The 20,422-nt window shown below is 35.2% G+C and overlaps 2 protein-coding genes and 1 long non-coding RNA gene across 19 annotated transcripts; 1 reads left to right on the top strand and 2 right to left on the bottom strand.

Moving 5' to 3' along the window:
- The first annotated feature begins 2,834 nt into the window (after window positions 1-2,834).
- On the top strand, window positions 2,835-8,580 carry LOC147284352 (uncharacterized). Of its 17 annotated transcripts, none has more exons than XR_015122374.1 (9): window positions 2,835-3,397; window positions 3,509-3,674; window positions 3,800-3,825; window positions 5,712-5,749; window positions 6,763-6,820; window positions 6,892-6,984; window positions 7,226-7,337; window positions 7,698-7,793; window positions 8,164-8,580. It is a non-coding gene; the product is annotated as an uncharacterized LOC147284352 (long non-coding RNA). The 17 variants fall into 17 exon arrangements; XR_015122372.1 differs by having other exon boundaries at window positions 5,712-5,792; window positions 6,763-6,815; XR_015122373.1 differs by having other exon boundaries at window positions 5,712-5,792.
- A 1,351-nt stretch (window positions 8,581-9,931) lies between these two features.
- On the bottom strand, window positions 9,932-11,514 carry KAI2 (alpha/beta-Hydrolases superfamily protein). The gene is made up of 2 exons (XM_086244380.1): window positions 11,076-11,514; window positions 9,932-10,674 (listed from the first exon to the last, which is right to left on the bottom strand). Exons 1-2 carry the CDS (start codon window positions 11,441-11,443, stop codon window positions 10,230-10,232), a joined length of 813 nt encoding a protein of 270 aa, XP_086100506.1. The 5' UTR covers window positions 11,444-11,514; the 3' UTR covers window positions 9,932-10,229.
- Window positions 11,515-16,981: 5,467 nt separating this feature from the next.
- Window positions 16,982-20,091, bottom strand: LOC147284350 (putative protein phosphatase 2C 63). The gene is made up of 4 exons (XM_086243599.1): window positions 19,679-20,091; window positions 18,972-19,348; window positions 17,688-17,924; window positions 16,982-17,600 (listed from the first exon to the last, which is right to left on the bottom strand). Exons 1-4 carry the CDS (start codon window positions 19,941-19,943, stop codon window positions 17,331-17,333), a joined length of 1,149 nt encoding a protein of 382 aa, XP_086099725.1. The 5' UTR covers window positions 19,944-20,091; the 3' UTR covers window positions 16,982-17,330.
- Between the last annotated feature and the right edge of the window lie 331 nt (window positions 20,092-20,422).

The raw sequence follows: 20,422 nt of genomic DNA, 5'->3' as shown, positions 1-20,422 counted from the left end.
TAAATGAATTAAAAAATACAATATTTTACAAATTTATTTTAAAAATAAAAAAATTTTAAATACAATTTTAAAAAAACACTCCTCCCTCCCAGCCCGGCCCACCTCCTTCCCCCTACCTAGCCCCGACCAACTCCCTCCCACCCTCGACCAGCCATTAAGCATGAGATCAATGGCTTCTAATAGACTGAAAAGAACAGAAACAAAGATATTAATTCAATTGTGTGAAACAGAGTAAGTGCTTTGGTTGCCAATTTTGGCAAAAACCAAAATTTTTAGACGAAACAATGGCTTGATTTTAATGGGGAAAAGTCTAGAGGTAATAAATCACTTAAAATTTAACAAAAAATTGGGTGTGACAATGAATTAAATACAAATTTTACAGCAGAGGATAGGATTAATATAATTTTACAACAAATGATAGGATTAACATAACTATAAATTTGAAGCAATCAATTAACTTGAACACCTTGAAAACTCCCACAAACAAGTATAAAACTGAAAAATAAAGAAAACTCAGTTACCAATTAGATCAAAAAAGAAGATTAACCCCAGAAATTCAAGAAAAGCAAGAACTTTGAACACATGGGTTGGGTATGGGTAGGGCGGGGTGGGGCGGGGCTGGGGGTAGGGGTGGGTGGGTGGGTGGGTGTGGCCAGATCTGGGTGGGGAGGGGAGGGAGGTTTTTTTTTTTTTTTTTTTTATACGTGGCAACTCATATATGGTCTAAGTGGCGAAATGACCAATTTACCGTGCCACATCATCAAAATTGACGGAGGTTATGATGAAATTGAACCAAAGGGGCACATTGAAACACGAGATATACTATCAGGTGGTAAATTGAGACAATTGAAACAATAAGGGGTGAATTGAGATTTCATTACACTTTCAGAGGGCAAAAGTGGTAATAATCCTTTTTTTTTTGTACAAATGAGCTTCAGCTCTTTTTTTTTTTTTGGATAGGCTTGAACACTATGTTTTTGATAGGCTTGGAGCACTTTGTTTGACATTTTGTTGTTGTTTTTTTTTTAAATTAATATTTACTGTTGTGCTAACTCAAGATCGAGATTTCTCTAAGGTAAAAAGTGCAGGATGGGATTGAGTGTTTAAATGCCTAATATATGTTCAAACAACGTCGAACGTTTACATACTCATTCACATTTTGACAATGCTTCGTATTCAAAATTTTACATTAAAGAAAATCTAATTTGAACGCTCACTCATAATCTGTAATATTTCGCATTTAACAATCTACATTAGAGAAAACCTTTTTAAAAACTTTGATATTTTTAATAAAAAAATAAACATTGGAGAATAAAGAGTGGGTGGGATCTACCTCATAATAAGTAAATGTCACCAAAGATATCTAGACTTTGAATAGTGGCCCAACCTAACTTTTCGAAGCCATTATGAGTAATGACTTCATCTCTAATACTATAGTATGTGTAAGTGTTTTTAATATAGTTTTGGAACCATTAGAGCACAAGCACGATTTAGAACTACACATGGGTGAAACTTTTTATATAATTGTATAGCTACTTACTTTAGTGCATATGGTCTTTTCCTCTACTTACAAACTGTGTTTTTTTATGTTGACTTTAAACTCTTTTGGTTGTTTCATGCATACATGTCTTCCTTTCTTTCCTTTTTTTTTTTTTTTTTTTTGTGAAAAAGAAGATGTATACATGTCTTTCTTTTTTTTTTTTTTGACCAATTGGTATACATGTCTTTCTAAATCACCATAAAAATGAAGTTTTTACATCTAATTGTTTTAGTCCAAGATCCATTCTAACTCCCAAACCTAAAACAACTTAGATGGAAGTCATCTATACAAACAAGTGAGATGAATCTCATAAAAATCAATTCAATTCTTAGGTTTTGGTGGACAGAAGTTATAGCTCAAACCTTGTATTGAGCATGGGCCTAACGCCCTTCCAACCGTCGGTGTTTTTCATAAGGCATTGATAACTTGTTCTCTAATTTTAGGGTTGGACCTAACCAAAAAAACTTTAGGGTTGGGCCAGAATAAGTCAACTTTTTGGGCTTTAGAAAAATGGGCCCTCAAAAGATATTCGCCAACAATACACAAGTGTAGGCTTGCTCCGTATTGACAAAAGCGTGCGAAGCATATATTAGTTTCTGGACAAAATCCTCAAAATAATATATTTTTTCCTGCTCTACAAGAACGTGATTAATTGCCTGTCTTTCATCTCCAAAAAGTTCCATTTCTCACACAGCTGAGAGGGAGAATAAGAGAGAGACGAGTTAGCAAATGTCATGTGGTCAGTTAAGTATAATCTTCAACAATCTGAGAGGCCATTCATGTAGTTAGTTAGCACATATCACGTGGCTAGTCAAGTGTAATGCTCAAGAAGCATGGGATCACATTTTTTTTTTTTTTTTTTCTTTTGGCATGACAAGAGTTTACTCGCATGTTAATGTTGTCAAGAATGAGACCGATAATTAAACAAAGAGGAATTATAACTATTTTCCCCTCCAATTTTCTCTTTATCCTAATCATTTTGCAATGTAGTCTTATGAAATAGCACTACTACAAAAAAGCTCATACATATCACTATATTAATATCAGTTTTAAAAGTATTCGATATAATAGGATTTTTAATATCACAGTTATCACTTAAGTGTTTTTTTTTTTAAAACTGATATATATAATATTTTAGAGATCACAACATTTTTCAATATGATATCTTAAGTTTTTCAATTTATCTAACTATTCATTAAAACTCATATCTAACGTAAAAAACTGATTCCAAACTTAATCCTAAGAGAAAGGCGCTACTGTTCAGACTACTTAAAAAATAAATTTTGGCCTACAACCTAACTCAAAACACGACCCCAGACTCAGACTCACGCACACTATTCTTCTTCCAGACACCCGATCTTCTTCTTCTCAAGACACCCAGACATTTGATCTCAAGCACACTCTTCTTCTTCATCGATCTCCTTCGTCGATCGATCGACGAAAAGCTAGAACCACACCCACATACCTTGCCTCACAGATCGACTCACACTCACACATACCTGCAGCCACACTCACACACCCACTCACATCCAAACTCAACCACACCCACCCAGACCAGCATCGATCTCCGGCCTTATCCTTGTATCGATCTAGCCATTCTTGGTCGCGCACGAAGTTGAAGATTTGCACGCGCCCCTTCACCGTCTTCCGATGGCCCGACCGCGATGCCCGATTCAAGAAGGTCAAGATTTACCAGACCTGCAGCAAGCTCAAGAACGTCTGCCAGGTCTGCCTCCTGGACCTTGAGTACGGCCTCCCGGTCTAGGTCCGCGACACCATCCTTGCCATAACTCCAACGACTCCATTCTCAAGAGCGATGGGAACCGCGAGTTCTTCGCCGAGGAGCATGACTGCAAGGTAAGTTTAGCGTAATCTTTTTTTTTTTTTTTTTGGATTTATTAAGGTTTTGGATTTTGGGGGATTTGGTTTTAGTTTTGATTTTGGTTTTGGTTCTGGATTCCCTTATAGAAATTGCAAAAGTGAACATCTGAGTTGTTATATAGTACACAATAGATGGCTTCAGCTGGTCCAGTACCTGTTTCGACTGTTAAAAATCCTAGTGGAAACACAAGTTTTGCTGATAACCTCCCTGAGGAAATTAATGAAATGTGAAATGAAGATCAAAGATGAAATGGTTGTCTTCTCTTAAAATTTTGGTTGACTTTAGCTTGAATCATTAATTTTTCTTGTATATATTTTATAAAAAAATATTTTTTATATTTCAATCATTATTGTTGACAAGTTTTGTTTTTTCGATAGGAAATGGAAGCAGTTGTGGTAATGAGGTGGGTTTAAGCAGTTTTGGGTTTCATTTTTGCTATTGCAATTGAGGTTGATCTGTTTTGGCTTTCCTTGTTTGTTTCATATTGCTTTATATACGGAGCACTTCTATCCAGACTGGGTCATTGTTTATTTTATTTTTTGTATCAGAATATTAATTTCTCTGGTTTTGGCCCTTTGTTATACATTTCCCTTCTCTATTTCCTTTTTTGCGTTGGCCTTAATTGTTTACAAAAACAAGGTGCAGTCTAGTGTAGTAAAGGAAACCTTGTGACTCGTACCGTCCATAGACAAAAAGAGCACTTCATCCCCCTAAAAAAATGTATTTTATATATAAATATATGTATAGGTGGCCTTTGGAACAAGTGTGTGTGTAAGGGCTGCTCATGGCCTATCAAGGGAATGGGATCCCAGGATAGATTTGATTTTGAACAGTTCGTCTGAGATGTTATATATCTATATATTTTCCTTCCTAGCTTCAAGTAAAAATTGTAAATAGATACCGTTTGATGAAATGAAGCTTTAATGTAATGATTTTGAATGTTGTATAACTTATGTTAATTTGTTGGAGTGATAGCTGCAGAAGCAGAAATAGCTTCAAAACCTTGCTCATTTCGAGCATAGCCAACAGTAATTGCATTATATATATGACTGCAAACTATAGTTTCGCATCAAGTTGAATATCTTTCTGGAATCAGATATATTAGCACATTTTGCATACACGTCCAATGTGGCAGTTGAGACTATGAAATCAGATTGGAATTTTTATAGAATGTTCTGAGTGCCTAACCTGTATGCTGATAATATTGCACAGGACCTGAAAACGCTAGCATAGTTAGATTAGCTCACGTCCATTCCTACTTTTTGCACCTCATTATATAGTGTTTTATTCCCCTAACAGACTGATGTCATTCTGATTTGGTATGGTGTCATTCTGATTTGGTATGGACATTATATTCCTAGAATGAGTTTTGTTTTCTGGTTGGCTGTGAGAGAGAGGCTAGCCACTCTTGATCGCATACAAACCTTTGCTCCATGTGCTGGTACTTTTTGTGTCCTTTGTAATATAATATTCAAGTCTCACAAACATTTATTTATTTTAGTGTCCTTTTCCCAATGGCACGTGAATAGTCTTAATGCATGTGCATATCACATTTGACTGATAGTTTTAGTTTCCTTTTGTATCCTTGATGGGAATGGAACTAAAACTGGCCACATTATTGTAACTACGATTGGTGGTCGAAATGGTCAGCCTAAATAGGTGCATTTTTAAAGTTTAATTTGTAATCATAGTTTAATTACTTCTTATTAAGATGTGGGATGAAGGAAGAGATAAATTAAATTCTTTTATTATATTAACCATTCAAATTTAGAAAATTCTTATATATAGAAGCATATGCTGATGTAGTGATTTGATATATATAGAAAACATGTGCACAAAAGCACCCGCTTCCATTTTAACTGCAGCTGGAAGCTAAGCTTTCCTTTGGGCCACTTTGCATAACTGTGTACTGTTACAACGAGTACTTACTTTTTTTTTTTTTGCATGAAAATGACTTAAAGTCTGGAATTTGCTATCAGGTATATATATTCTTTTCCTATCAGGTATACTTGAACTACTCTGCATATAAGGTCTGTAATTTGTTGCGTTTTGGTGATTGTTTAAGTGATTAATGTACAAAATGGTATAGGGATTATTACTATATTACTTTGTTTGATCCTTTAAGGTGTGTAGAGATGTGTATTCAAATTATTAATTGTTGTGACAATCTATCAGCAAAGTTTTGAAATATTTCAGACTTAATTAATAGATATGATAAATCAGAGACATTAGCTGAGTCTGCGTGCATGGCAACTTAATAATATCATTGTTGAGAATGTTTTGAAACAGGGTTATGGTCTGCAGCTGAAGAACTGGAACATCTGCAGGTAATTAATCAAGGCATAAAGGATCTTGTACTAGTAGAAGCAGGTACATTTTGAGTAGCCTCCATGTATAGCAGTTATCTTCTTATTTGTTCTTCTCTTTCTAAATAATAAGTAGTTAACTAGTTAAGAGGTTGGCATATAGGTTTTTCAACCACTCAAAGTATCTCTTTTCTTCTTTATTGGTCTTTGTACATTAAAGTAAAGCACATGCCACCTCTCCAGCCAATTGTTCTTTTATATTGGTTTGGAAAATCTAATGTCATGCTTGAGTTTCTTGTTCTTAGTTGCTATACTTATAAAGCAGCTGATGGTTCATCGACAGGGGACATACAATGTTTGGCATTTGCTTCTTTATTTTAATTTGTACATCTTTACTTAGTAAGTTTGTTTTTTTAAATCACCCAAATTTTGTAGGTTTTACTAAATTGAATGCTATTTTTAGTTTGAATACCATTTTAATATTCATGGTTCAAATGTTAAATTATGTTCTTTAGCTTGAAGTAAGGTCAGGGGTGTTTTAAATATTTGGTATTGTTAGCTTTGTACTTTGGGCTATGTAAATAAATCATAAATATTATGTAGATGACGTTTACATGTTATATATATTGTTTACAGCCATATGGCATGTCCTTATCTTTCTTGTTCTCAAGTTCTTTTGTTTGAATGGAATAATTTGGTTCTGGATTTAACTCATGAAACATGATTTTTTGGCACAAATTGAACTTAATTAGTTTTATTATGTGGTCATCCAATTCCAATTTGGGAATTGTCAAGATTTTTCTTCTATATATGGGTCCTTTTTTTCCTTTGACAATTTTCATTTTAATTATCTTGATGGCTTAATCTTTCATTAGCCAAAGATTCTTTGCCTATGTACATACACAGTATATCACATTAGCCTGGATAACGAAACTTTACTATTTACTTTCATCATATATCATTTTTTATGTTTTCTCTCCAATGTCTTCAATGTTGAATATGATTCTTATATAAATGGTGATGTCTTATTACAGCTTCGTGGCAGAGCCGGAAGGCAAAGTGATCCTAGATCAACACGATCTGTATGGTGAGGTAATTCACCCTTCAGTCATTTAGACTTACACGCAAGCATGCATATCTAACCTTTGTAGCTTTGATTGAAGGTTTCGTAAATGATATTAATCATTATTAGTAGAAGTAATAGAAGCATCTCCAAGTAATTAATCAAGACATGGAGGCTTTGGTACCAGAAGTAGGTACATTTTTAGTAGGCTCCATGTATAGTAGTTATCTTCTTATTTGTTAGTCTACTAAATAATTAGTTAAATAGTTAAGAGAGGTTGGAATATAGGTTCTTCAACCACTCACACTATCAAAGTATCTCTTTGCTTATTTATTGGTCTTTGTATATTAAGTAAAGCACATGCCATCTCTCCAGCCAATTGGATCAGTGCAAATTAAACTTGTTCATGTGTTTGCATTAATTTATTGTTGCAGGAAGGGGTGTTCGATCACTAGCATGCTGATATCCCAGCAGTGAACTATAGGCTTGAATGATCACTCATTGACAACTAAAACAGACATCCATGATTTGGATTTAATGGAAGAGGCAAGTAAAATTGAATTTTTGATGTCTTTTCTAGAAAGTCTAAATGGTCTTCAAAAAGTTGTATCCATTTTGAACTGGTTGTTTCCAATTTGCTAAGGCATAAGTTTGCTGCACGTACCCAACCAAATAGCAGATACAATGGACATGTAGAAGGTTCTATTCTTTATATATATCATCTTTAAATACAACTCTTTTACTATCCCACTCTAAAATCTTGACAATTCCTCCATTGGGTATCCATTGAATGCATATGCATGACCATAGATTTTGTTGCGGATGCAATGTACAATATATATTTGCTTATATACTTGCTTGAAATTTCTAAATAGTGGTTAACTGCATTGCTTATATTGAATACAGCTGGAACCTACTCAAATGGATTTCCTTAATCATTGCCATCTCTTGTGTCTCCTCACAGTAACGAAGGATTCCATCTGAACCTGCCTTAAAAAACTGGTCAGTACCAAAACCGGCCATACGTGGCCATCATCATGGTTGGCAAAATTCTGCTTTCTACATTCTATATATTGTTCTTTTTTTATGTATGCATTCAATTTGTACTAAGTTCTCTTTTGTTTGCCTCTAATACATCAAACTTAACCGTTCTACTGCATGTCTAATTCCTCTAACCTTTGAAAAGTTGTCTAGCAATTTATACCTTAATGCATATATATAGCTAGCTAGCCATATATTCATGTTAAGAATACCTATTTTCCACGGTGTTAGTTATGTGAATTTGCACAAGCTAGTTGCAAGCATTATTTTAGTATGAGCAAGCTTTAAGCTACCTTACTATTGAGCTAATACAATTTTCCTGTGTTTTCAGTGGAGCAAATCGAAGATCAAGCGATGTAGTTACACCAAAGACCAAATTGATGATGTTCGAGTTGATGAATGGGGTGACTTTGTTAACTTGAATTATGTGTAGGCTTTGGTATATGTGGTGATGGCTGAATGTGCCATTTTGTGGATATTATAGAACTTAGATCAATTAATTTAAATGCTGCCATGCCCATATTTTGTAAAGTGGAATGGGGAATTGCATGCCTACTGCCTAGTTTTTTGGGAAAATGCATGCCTACTGCCTAACAGTTTTTGTAAAGGGTAGTTTTAGGTGATGCCTAGCCTAGCTAGCTTAGATATATTTGAAGGAAGGGGTTAGAGATGATGAGGTCTCCCCCTAATTTTTGTGATATGACAACTTTTTAGTCCTTTGAAATATATGACATTTGATGAAATAGAATGGATTGTTTAGCTTCTTTGTGCAGGTAAATTGGCCACTAAATAAATATGCAGCAGATGGTTCAATGGTGTTAACCATTTATATCAATTTTCTAAACATAAATTCGATATCAAAACATGTGTTACATAACTCTAATTTCGAAATATATAAGATCAATTCTAATATAAAAACTGAAATGGTATAGAGTATAGATATCTTTTTTGGGAAAATAAACTGATACAAATCATGGCTTCAAAATCAGTTCTACAATAAAAACACATATAATAGATTTTTACGATGTCCGTTCTTATCACTAATATCGATATCTATGAAAATATTTATACCAGTTTCATACTCTAAACACATATAATTCAGATATACGATATTAGTTCTTAAAAACAATAACGATATCTATAACACTGTCTATACCAGTTTCATAATTCAAACACATATAATTCAGATATTAGATATCAGTTATGAGAAACAATACCGATGTCTATCAGACAATGTATACCAGTTCCGTAATTCAAACACATATAACTTTGATTTAAGATATCCGTTATTATACACAATACAGATGTCTATGGAAATATTTATACCAGTTCTACGTTTAAAACTCATATTATTCATTTATAAGATATCTGTTCTGAAAACCATACCGATTTAATATATTATAAATATATCACTTATTGCATTTTTAACCATCTGGGAAGGAAAAGTATATCGCATTTTAAAAAGGAACTGATTTAAAAATCTCTATAGATATCAGTTCAAAACTGATATGTAAACCAATGAGAATAGATATCACGCTTTCCTATATCGAATTTTAGGGGCCTTAGATATCAGTAAATTACTGATATGTATGAGTTTTTTTGTAGTAGTGTAGTATCTGAATGTAAGATTCCAATTTATTAGAACTTACAATGCAAACAAGATGCAGATCAAACGCTAATCAATAAAACTTCAGAATCAATTGCATCTTGATTAGTTGATACACAATTATCCTTAAGAATTAAGACATAATTCTCATATTGAGTGAACTTTTAACCATACACTTTCGAACCACAATTCTACACCTTAAAATAAACACCCACCAATTAATTAGTTTTGCTAAAACTTTATTTGATCGTTTTGCTTTGTCGATCAATCAGACACATTTTTGCCAACCGATGACCATTTTCTTTATCCACAATCGTCACTTTGGTGCCAATCTATTTACACTTTCTTGTTGACCTAGCTATTAATAATGTTATACTTATCATATTTTTATATCATAATTTTATATTACTTTACATGACATTCATATATTAAAAAAAAAAAAAATAAATACTATATCTAATAAAATAATAACATATAAAATATAATACAAATATTAAAAAAAAAGTGAGACAATTAGTATTATTGTATTTAATTATAGAGCCATCAATTTTAGAAAATGCTTCATGCATCATGCACGCACACAGGGAAAGCGCGACGTGGCGCAATAACGTTCAGTCCTTCACATGACGTTGTCCATGTGGTGGTCAATGGCACAACCCACGCAATCCACAACCTAACAGAGGCAACCTCAACAGCAAGTAACACATACAAAAAAAATTAGCGTTCCCAACATTAACCCCTAAAAAACAACCCTCTTAAATACAAACAACCCCACATTATCAGATTTTAGTTCAGACGGCGATATCAAAACGGATGTGCCTGAGCAGCACCGGAATGACGATATCCGGCGAGCTGAGCTGCGGCAGGTGACCGTCGGACGGCATGACCTCCACAATGGACTTGCCGCCGAGATGCTGGTGGAGGTACTCGGACACCACCACCGGCACCGCCAGGTCCTTGACGCTCTGCAAGATGTGGCAGGGGGCTGTGATGAGCGGCAGAATCTGGCGCATGTCGATCTGGAATATGCTCTGGGCCACGCTCAGCGCTATGTCGGGTCGCATGTTGAAGAGGGTCCGACTAAACTCCTGCACCGCCACCGAGTCCATGTCTCCGCCGACCGCCAGGGGCGCGAACCCCGAGCACCACGCCTTGTAGTTCGACCGGATCGCCTCGAATAGCTGCTCCAGTTCTTCCTGCTCGAACCCTCCGTAGTAATCCACCTCGTTCTGATACCTAATATTAAATGTCACTTGAATCAGATTATTAATTAAAAAAACTTTTAAAATTAGTTAAAATTTTAGAATCATTATGCTCGACAGAGTTCGAGCACTCAATCACTTCTCGACAAAAAATCGAGCTTAGTTTTATATTTCCAAAATTATTAAAAAAAATGACAAAAACATTTTAATGAAAACAAAAAATACAAATATTCGAAACTTCCCATTAAGTAATTGGCAAATTGCGTAAAGCCACAATTAAATAAAATAAAAATGATTGAGTGAAGCCAATAAATTAATGAAAAGGTAATTATCGACCGATGACCATTTGGGTTAGGATTTAGGAATTAGGATGATATAGTAATTGACTTGGAATCTGGAATAATTAAATAGATCTACTCGATCTACTTCAACTACCTCGGCGAGGCGGCGATCAAGACAAGCTTGGAGAAAAGATCGGGGCGAGTGATGGAGGCGATGGCGCCGACCATGCCGGAGACGGAGTGGCCGACGAAGATGCATGACTGGATATGCAAATCCTCGAGAATCGCGAGTAGGTCGTACGCATGGCCTTCGAGCGTAGAGTAGCGCTCGAAATCGAAGTATTCCGGGTTGGTGGTTCCGGCGCCCATGTTGTCGTACAGGACGACTCGGTACTCGTCCACGAGGTGTGGGACCAGGTGCTTCCACACTGACTGATCGGTGCCGAACCCGTGGGCAAGAACTATGACTTGCTGACCCGACCCGTGAACCCGGACGTTGTGAGCTTCTTCTACTATTCCCATTTTTTTGCTCTCTCTTTAGTCAGCCGTGTTTTTGTTGCTTGTTGACGAGTGGCGAGTCGTATCTGCCACCACATATAAGAAAGATCGACCTCGGGATAAGATCAGTGGGAAAGCATTTATCAACTGCTGCTCGTGCACCGAAGCTCCCATAGGTACCACCGTACCATTACTTATCTCTAGAAAAATAAGTAAATATATAAAATGAGTTAATAGTTAATAGTAAGGAATTAAATTTCGGATTTCGAAAAAATTCGATAGAAATTTCAAAAAAATTTAAAATTTTGACAAAAATTTGACATAAATGACATAAATTACTATCAAAATACAGAAACTTTTAATGAAACTTTACCATATGTTTATTTAACATATTATCTACTAAATTGATAAAAAAAAATTAAATAAACTAAATTATATAGTGAGTTTCATGTGATATAAGGTGAATATAATGCACACTGGAACAAATACTGTTAAATAAAATTAATATAATGAATAAATAAAATTAGTATATTCTTTATACTGTATAATTTAATGATACACTAAAATCTAAACCCTAATACTCTATATACCCTAATACTCTTTATACTCTATAATTTGTACATTAAACCCTCTATATTCTATATTCTTGAGGATATTAGGTTTTAGGCCCTTTAGGATACTTTTAATTATTTTTTTACATAAAAATGTATTAGAGTTTAAGGTTTAAAATAACTAAACGAAATCTCAAACTTTTTTTTTCTTTCCAATTGCCCAAAGGCCCCAAACTCCACCTCATTTTAAAAGACACCTTGTAAAAGACCAATATCAATGCATCACAACCAAACCAACTACACAAACAGCCCAAAACCGATCTCTTTCTTCAACCTTACCAAACAAATAACTGTTCATCTTCACTTTTAAACATCTTTCTGCAACTCTAATAAACTACAATTTCACTTGCAATTAGTAACTGCAACTGTAAGCCTGCAACTCAAATAAACTATAGTTTTACTTGTAATTAATAATTGCAACTGCAAGTTTGCAACTCCAATAAACTGTAATTTCAGTTCACTTGCAACGTTTCAGAAATTGCAGTTTCATAAACTGAGTTTAAAAAAAAATTCAAGAACCTTCTACTGATAAGAAATCAAAGTAGGAGTCTACCACGAGCTGTGATCATGTCCAATCAAGAGATGCCAGAGTGGTCGGAGCAGATCCATAAGGCTTTAATTAAGATCGGAGCAGATCCATTGCTTCTTGGTTGACGCTGAGATTTTCAAGACCATTGATAGCAGTGCTGCTCGTGGTGGTGGTGTTTGTCCCGAAGGTACTTGCTCTGCGAAGAAGAAGAAGAAGAAGAAGATGATGATGATGATGATGAAGATGAAAGAGAAAAGAGACGTAGCAAGGGGGAGAGAGAGAGAGAGAGAGAGAGAAAAAAAAAATGGCAATTGACTATATTTCAAAATAAGCCAGGTAGCTGCAGCTTACTTTGTTGTTAAATAAAATTAATTGGTGCATTAGAAAGTAAAAACAATAAGTTAAAGGTAGCCTAGGGTAATTAATTCAAAATTAAATACTTACACATATATAAAATGGGTTAATAATACTTCGCACCCTTTAAGTTTCCATCATTTTTCACTTTGCACCATGACTTTCAAAACTCTATAATTCACAGTATAATATTATGCTCGTCTTTCAAATTTTGCTACATGTTATTTAACTGTATCAAACATCTCTTTTGAAGCCTTATTTGTTTACGTTAAAGTTATAAGATCCACATTTTACCAAAAAAAAAAAAAAAAAGGTTATAGAATCCACATTTTCTTATGTGGTAAATGACGAGAAGACCACTATGGTTTCTGTTGGCGCATGAACCATGGTAGATGGCATGCGTGGACAATTTTGGGTAGGAAAAGAGTATTTGATTTTATGAAAATGAGATTTTAGATATAAGAGTTTTCGAAATATTTTTCTTAGAGTTCAATCCTATTGCTTTATTAATTATAATATAAGGACAATTCCTTAAACTCATGTCACATAAGCCATAATATGTCACTAGAAAATATAATATTTACATTATGTTTTATTTTTTTTTTGCCAATACATCATATGTCATTTAATAACACAAGTCCTTAAATGTCTATTAACCAAAAATCAGTGAGTGATTTGCCTAAATCTCAACCAAAAAAAAAAAAAAAAGGAGGATTTGAGGTAATGTTTTTGGTACAATAATATTTTTTGATTTTTTTATTCAAGGTTTGTAGGCAAATGTTTTAATTAGGTTTCTAATCATGGGGTTTTTACTTAGATTTATCTTGCAATATAGTTTGTACTTTGGTTTGTAATTATAGATTTTTTGAATTATAGGTTGTTTATTTATAGCTTTATAAGTTATAGGTGTTTTAATTTTACGTTTTCTACTTAGGTTTATGGAAATAAATGTGAAATACGTTTTTTGAACTAACTGAGCTTTTATAAATAAGTCATTATACAAATTATAATCAATCCCCTAAAATCATGGACATTAATTGATTACGGGTGGGCACGAGATGAGATGGGTCGGGACTCGGGATTTACCTTAACCCGTTCCCAAGACCGTAGTTTTTGGTCAGAACAGGATGACCATTTTAAAAAATGGTACCGTGTTAAACCCATACCATATGGTTCGGTATGAGATCAGGACCAGCTTCGGAACCAATTGCAAAATTAAAGAATTTTCACTCTTCCCCTCCTTTTCTTTCACTCCTCATCTCTATCTTTCAGAATCCAAACCACAACAAACAAATACCTAAACCACAAAAAATACCCACAACAAACAAACAAATACCCAAACCACAACAAACAAAATGTAGGATCGAGGGAAGTTGAAGATGAAGATGACAGTAAAGGGGGGGAGGGGGAGGGGGAGGGATGGAAGGGTGTCGAGGCTGCAGGTTCCGGCCTGGTGCTGGTCGAGAGAAAGGGAGCAGGGTGTCGGGGAGAGATAAACTGAGAAAGAATATGTTTGTCAATTAGTATGTAAAAAGCATTTATCCCAACACTTGCGCTCATAGTTCAACTCTATAGTAAATTTCCTTCTTTGCATAAAAGAAACTTTTTTATACATAACAAGCAGTCAATTTTAAATATATGTTTAATATTTTGTAATTATTATATATTTATAAATTAACTGCTAGTTTAGTGATATTTTTTTTTTCAATACTAGAAGATTCACTAAATTAAAATCTTTCATTCTCATAAATCATTAAAAAAGACTATTATATATATTATTCTACAAAAAAACCTAAATTAATCATTATGTATACTGCATCTTTGTTTCACAACTCAGAAGAACTGGGGATATGCTAATACTTTAGAGGAGTGTCAATATATTCTTTTTAAAAAGAGGTATAACTCTATCTCTACTACGCACCAAGCCACTTATATCTATGACATCATATTATGTTTCTTAAGAAAAAAAAAAATCAGAAGTCATATAAAGTTGATGGTATGAAACCAATTAAGGGTTCAAAATTATAATTGCAGTGAGTTCTACCAATTTATACATTAATTGGTAGAACCGTAGAAGTTAAGAGAACTTTGAGATATTTGAGGTTAGTGGCCAAAAAAAAAAAAACAAAGAGATATTTGAGGTTTAGTGGCGAAAAAAAGGAGACATTTGAGGTTTGTTTCTACTTTCTAGAAGGAGGGATTAATTATATAGTACAGATGGAGTGATGTGATTGGAACTGTGTACCCACTATTCATCAATGTGAGTGGAGCAACCATGCATGCAGTTGACGACAGCATGCCCCTGGACAAGCCCCAACAAGCACAGGGGGACACGTGCATCTTCTCACCTTAATTTATATTAGTTTTTTTTTATTCATTCATTCAAATTAAAGTAGATCATTTCCCTCTTTGTTCTTTTCTTTCTATATATTCGTCTTTTTATTTCAAAAATATCTCTACCTTACTCTAGATTTTGGTCACATTTTCTTTTATATAATCATTATTTCCTCATATAAAAAGTTTAAAGGACTAGAGAAGAAAGTGCAGAACTAAGAACTTTTGTTACAAGATAAAAACTAGCTTAAATTGTAATTTAAAAAAAAAAAAATTGCTTGAAGTCTCAAGTGCCCCCTTGTTAAAGTGTTTTTTTTTACTATGCCACTGACTGTGAATGATTAGGCTACGTATATATGGAGGCTGTTTAGAGGTCTTTCCCTTGCTTGGCATGCCGGCTTTCATCAAGTCATGGTGGAATGTGACTCCCAATTTGTTGTACAATTGATCTCTACCTCAGTTGATGTGAATCACCCCCTTTTCAGCCTTATTTCTTGTTGTCAAAGTCTCATCAAGAAGGATTGAGCTTGTTCCATTAGCCATATTTTTCGAGAGGCCAATTATGCTGCTGATTTTATGGCTAAGTTGAGTCATGATCTTGAGTTCAGTCTTCATGTTTTTGACTCTCTTCCCCCTTCTCTTGTTCCCCTCTTAACCAAAACCTTTTGGATCTAGGCAGTGCCAGATCTTTGGCTAGTTAGGTTCCTTCTAGTTTCTAGGCTTTTAACCCTGCCATGTAACCCAAAAAATATGTAGGCTATGTATAAGTACTTGCGCGATGTGAAGGATTTATTGTGTATGATTAACATAACGTATATTTATATACAGAAAAATATATAGTGTAGCAATATCTGAGTTGACTATGTTCAGACTTCACAGGATATCTGTAAGCAATTTGTATGAAGAGTATAATGTATGGTAAATTGGTGGATGTGTGTTAATGAGTATAAAGATTTTCAGATTAAGTTGAACTTGTTTATCACCGTTATTAAGAAAAAAAACACCATTATTAACGTACGCAATTATTATATGATTTGTGTTTCAAATTGACCCACATGTACTGATGTACATAATATGAATTGCCACGTAATAACTTATAAATGTAAATTGAGTAAATCACCACCAAGATATTTTTTTTTTTTTGGCCAAGAATCACCACCAAGATATAATCATATAAGATAGAGCATTGTAGTTGGAGAGCTACGTGGAGTGGATACCAATTTAACGGGACACAAATTTCAATATTGAGGGGGCTTTTTATTGGGGATTTTTGGGCACTGTACGGACAACAGAGTTATTGTCTGCTAGTGATCTGACCTGGGAATCTGGGATGTTCTCGATCTCGATCATGTCGGGCACTTAAGGTGGTAGTTGACAAGGAATAAACCATGTTGGTATGTAACAAAAATTAGGAAACCGCACGATATATAAGATTAGTGTGCATTTATCAACCACTGCTCCTGTTGTTTACTTAAAGCTCTTAGTTTTAGTTCCTACTTCATCAAACATTTAGTAGTAAACTAGTTATGTTGCTAAGTCATAGGTGTCAAATGTTGCAGATGTTCACAAATTTTGCAAATTTACAAACCAAACTGAAACTCCTTCGATAAACCCAGGAAAGTCGGTTTAGTCTGTAAATTTGAAATTTTTTGCGAATGCCCATTTTGGAACCTGCCTCGATCAACATATTCAAGCTCATTTGCATGCAAAAGATGTTGAGGAAAAAACAGAAGATTGAGTACAAAATGAAAGCAGTTGTGTCTCATCCAGTTTAACAAGAATGGGATTTTCAGTTCAAGATAAATTTACTCTTGTATATATCTCCCTATATACACAACATGTGGAAATCAGAACAAAATTATACACCGACGAGGGAGAGCTGAAAATGAGGTCAAAGATCAAGGCTGAGAAGTCAGCAGCATCTTCATTTGGCAAAACCATGTGCAACAACCCTTCCTGTAAAATTACAAGGAAACTCCAACCTTCCCTCTATCTGGATGCACCTATGTATAAATTCTCTCTTTTTTTGTTTTGTTTTGTTTTTTTTTACAAGATAGTGCATATTCTGGAGCAACCGATTTTCTCAGGGAATGGTATGAAGTGAGCCATCTAGTTCAACTTCATTAGTAGAGAAGATATCAACTGGGACACTAGTGCAGTTAAAGAGAGTGTTATCCTTGACACTATCATTTTGGGGAACTTGTGAATGATCCAGATATATCACGATTACAGTGATATCATCGTGGAAATGGCGCCTTACCCCCTTTTCAATTCGTCTTATGTCCTCATATCTCAATTCTCTTTTTCTTGCAGCCTCCTGAATCGCAGCTCTCACCAATCGCTTTGCTATTCCCTGTGATTAAATTTAAGCAACTGTTAATATCTTGTAACTTATAGAAACAGAACACCACCTCAGAAATAAATTTTGATAGGGCCTTACAACTCTTGAATTTTTTGAGACGATTTTAACAGCTGCTTCATCACTCAAATGCTCCCAGAGACCGTCTGATGCAAATATCAGAAACATGTCCTGTGGCTCCAACTTTCTAACTAAAATTGAGGGTTCTGCTGTCATTACAGGCCTCTTTAAGGGAACAGGTATACCGAAGTGATGGAAGAGAGGATCTCGGTTATACTCGGGTTTCTTCAAGTAGACATCTCCAATTGATCTTGAGACCTAAAAAGGGGAAATTTCATCAGAGAATAGGCAGGGGAAAATACCAACAAGAGATAAAGCAAACAACTCTCGAGAATAATACGTTCACTTTTACAAGGTATCTAGGATATAAAAAGCTGACTACCACACAACTAAATTTTTTATCATAATGGCACTGGACTACTGGAGTATGTAATATTGTAGGCTTTATGTGTGTTTCATAATGGGCATGGAACTTGCTACAGCTCTCAGTTGCTTATGAGAGTGGACTTGAAAAAGGATCACATGCAACAAATCAGCTCAAGAATGATTTTGACGGGTCACAAGACTCACAACACATACTTTTTGGGTTTTCATGTGCATTCCATGAACCATCCCCCTTTGCTTAAAATACTTAAATTATTAGCTTCCTAGAAAGTGGCCAAAGGGGCAGAACTTGTGAAGATAGAAGGATATCAATCAACAAAGGGAGAATACCATATCCACATCAAAATGTGGACTTTTCCTTCTTACACTTCAGGAAAGAATGGTTGTAACTTGTACAGATCTATTCTTTGAAGAGCTTACTTCAAACAAAGCACGTAGGATGAGGTTCAGGCTTAGGAACAGTATGCTGTAAGATGGCAGGAATGGAAGACATGAGGAGATTAAGCATGGTATTACTGCAGGAGAAACAATATATCAAGGGAATCTCCTCTTCATATGACGAATAAAATTGGAAACTTCAAAGTATAATCCACTCCTTTCCATTATGCCTATATCACAGTTTCACAAACATCTTTTATGTGCAGTCAGGACAAATCCCCTGAGATTCCAATTCATCACTGAAAGCAAACCACACATTCAGGTTTTGAAATTAAAATCTTTTGAACTCCCCCTAAAAACAATGTAAATTTCTAGTTAAGCAGTCTAAAAAGCATCATTACTAACATCAGAAAAACCATCATAACAAGGGTAGACAAAAAATAAAATGCATCAAAGATTAAACTGTAATCAACATAACCGATCAATACAACAATATCCATGACAGAGATGATTAAGGAAAGTAAAAGAAGCCTCATTTAGTACCTGAATAATGCCCTTAATCCGCCAAACTCCACGCGTATACACCACAATGTGTGAATCATCAGGGTGGAGATCCTTAACCTCCTTCCTCACTTCCTCCACTCCAACATTGTGATCTGTAGACAATCGCTCTGCCACCACCACACCATTTGCCTGCCCCTCCAATGCTCTCCGGCCAAGAACCGCCCTCGAGTCCCCGAGATTAGCCACATATAAAACACCATTCGCAATGGCGCCAACAAGGCAACACGAACCTACTGAAGCAATATGCGGCCGTCGGGGCCATGATTGCTTAACCAATTCCAGGAACTCCTCCTCAGTTGCACCAAATGCCTTCCTTATCACATCCTCTGATAGCCCACCTTGTTCAATCGAAAACTCTGAAGAATAGTAAACCAACTTAAAAATAATAAAAATAAAATCTTTGTTTTTATTTTTGATAAAATTGTGAACTTTATTACAATAATCTAAAGGAAACATATCCATCTGATTGGTGGCTGAGAAAAAAGTGAGTTAAAGGAAAACAACATTATATAAACAACAATAACACCTTCTATGCTGCTCTGAATTTCTTTAAAATTGGCTAACTACTTGAGCTAAGCAAATTTGTATGATCTAAACTAATAATTGAAAAGTAATTGTTGAAAAACAAACAAAAATATGAACAAAAAAACAGCAGGGGGGGTTTTTGTAGAGGGTGTACTACTTACTGTGAAGGAAGGGGAAGAGGCGGTTGGTGATGAAGCGAGAAGCTTCAGGGCCGCCATGGCCGTCGTAGACCCCGATATACGTGGCGGAAGGAGAGGTGAACACCTGTCCCTGGTCCTCAAGAGCCGAATTGGCTTGCACCACTGCAATGGAATAGTCCCCAGAAGAGTGGGGCTTGAGGTCCATGTGCCAAAGCAGCTCGTCCCCACCATCTCCTCCTCCTCCAAAGCATCTCTCCAATGGCTTTCGGCACATCTCCAACATCATTTCTGAACTGGGTCTGTCTCCGATTTTCAGTTACTGCCAAGATACGTACACGCTTTGGTTCTGAGTCTATGAGTCTCTGAGTCTCTGACTCTGTTTTTTTTGGGAAACAAAGAAAGAGAAGACGTGGGGTTTGCGGGTTAACGATTTTGGAATAAAAAAGAGAGGGACGTGGGGATTCCGCGTTAAGAGTTGTGTGGAGGATTTTCCGGGAAAATTATTATGGGTGAGAAGGAGGACCAAAGACAAAGACTTTGATGGGTCTTTAATCTTACTATTCATTTTAAATTTGGGGTTTTGGTTTTGTAATGATATCGAATGGTTCAAAGTAAGAGGTTTGGAATGTGGCGCTGAAGTGGACGGAGAAAACTTATCTAATGCTTTGTCAGACAAAAGAGAATCATATTCTTTAATCTTTAAAGACCATTGCGAACGAATATGGGGTTGGAATGTTGGATAGATCTATAGAAGTATACAGCACA

This window comes from Dryas octopetala, chromosome 5 (genome assembly GCF_963921425.1).
Source record: "Dryas octopetala chromosome 5, drDryOcto1.1, whole genome shotgun sequence".
In the NCBI taxonomy this organism is placed as follows: domain Eukaryota; kingdom Viridiplantae; phylum Streptophyta; class Magnoliopsida; order Rosales; family Rosaceae; genus Dryas; species Dryas octopetala.
The sequence above is the reverse complement of the archived record's forward strand: the minus strand, read 5'-3'. Positions and strand labels throughout refer to the sequence as shown.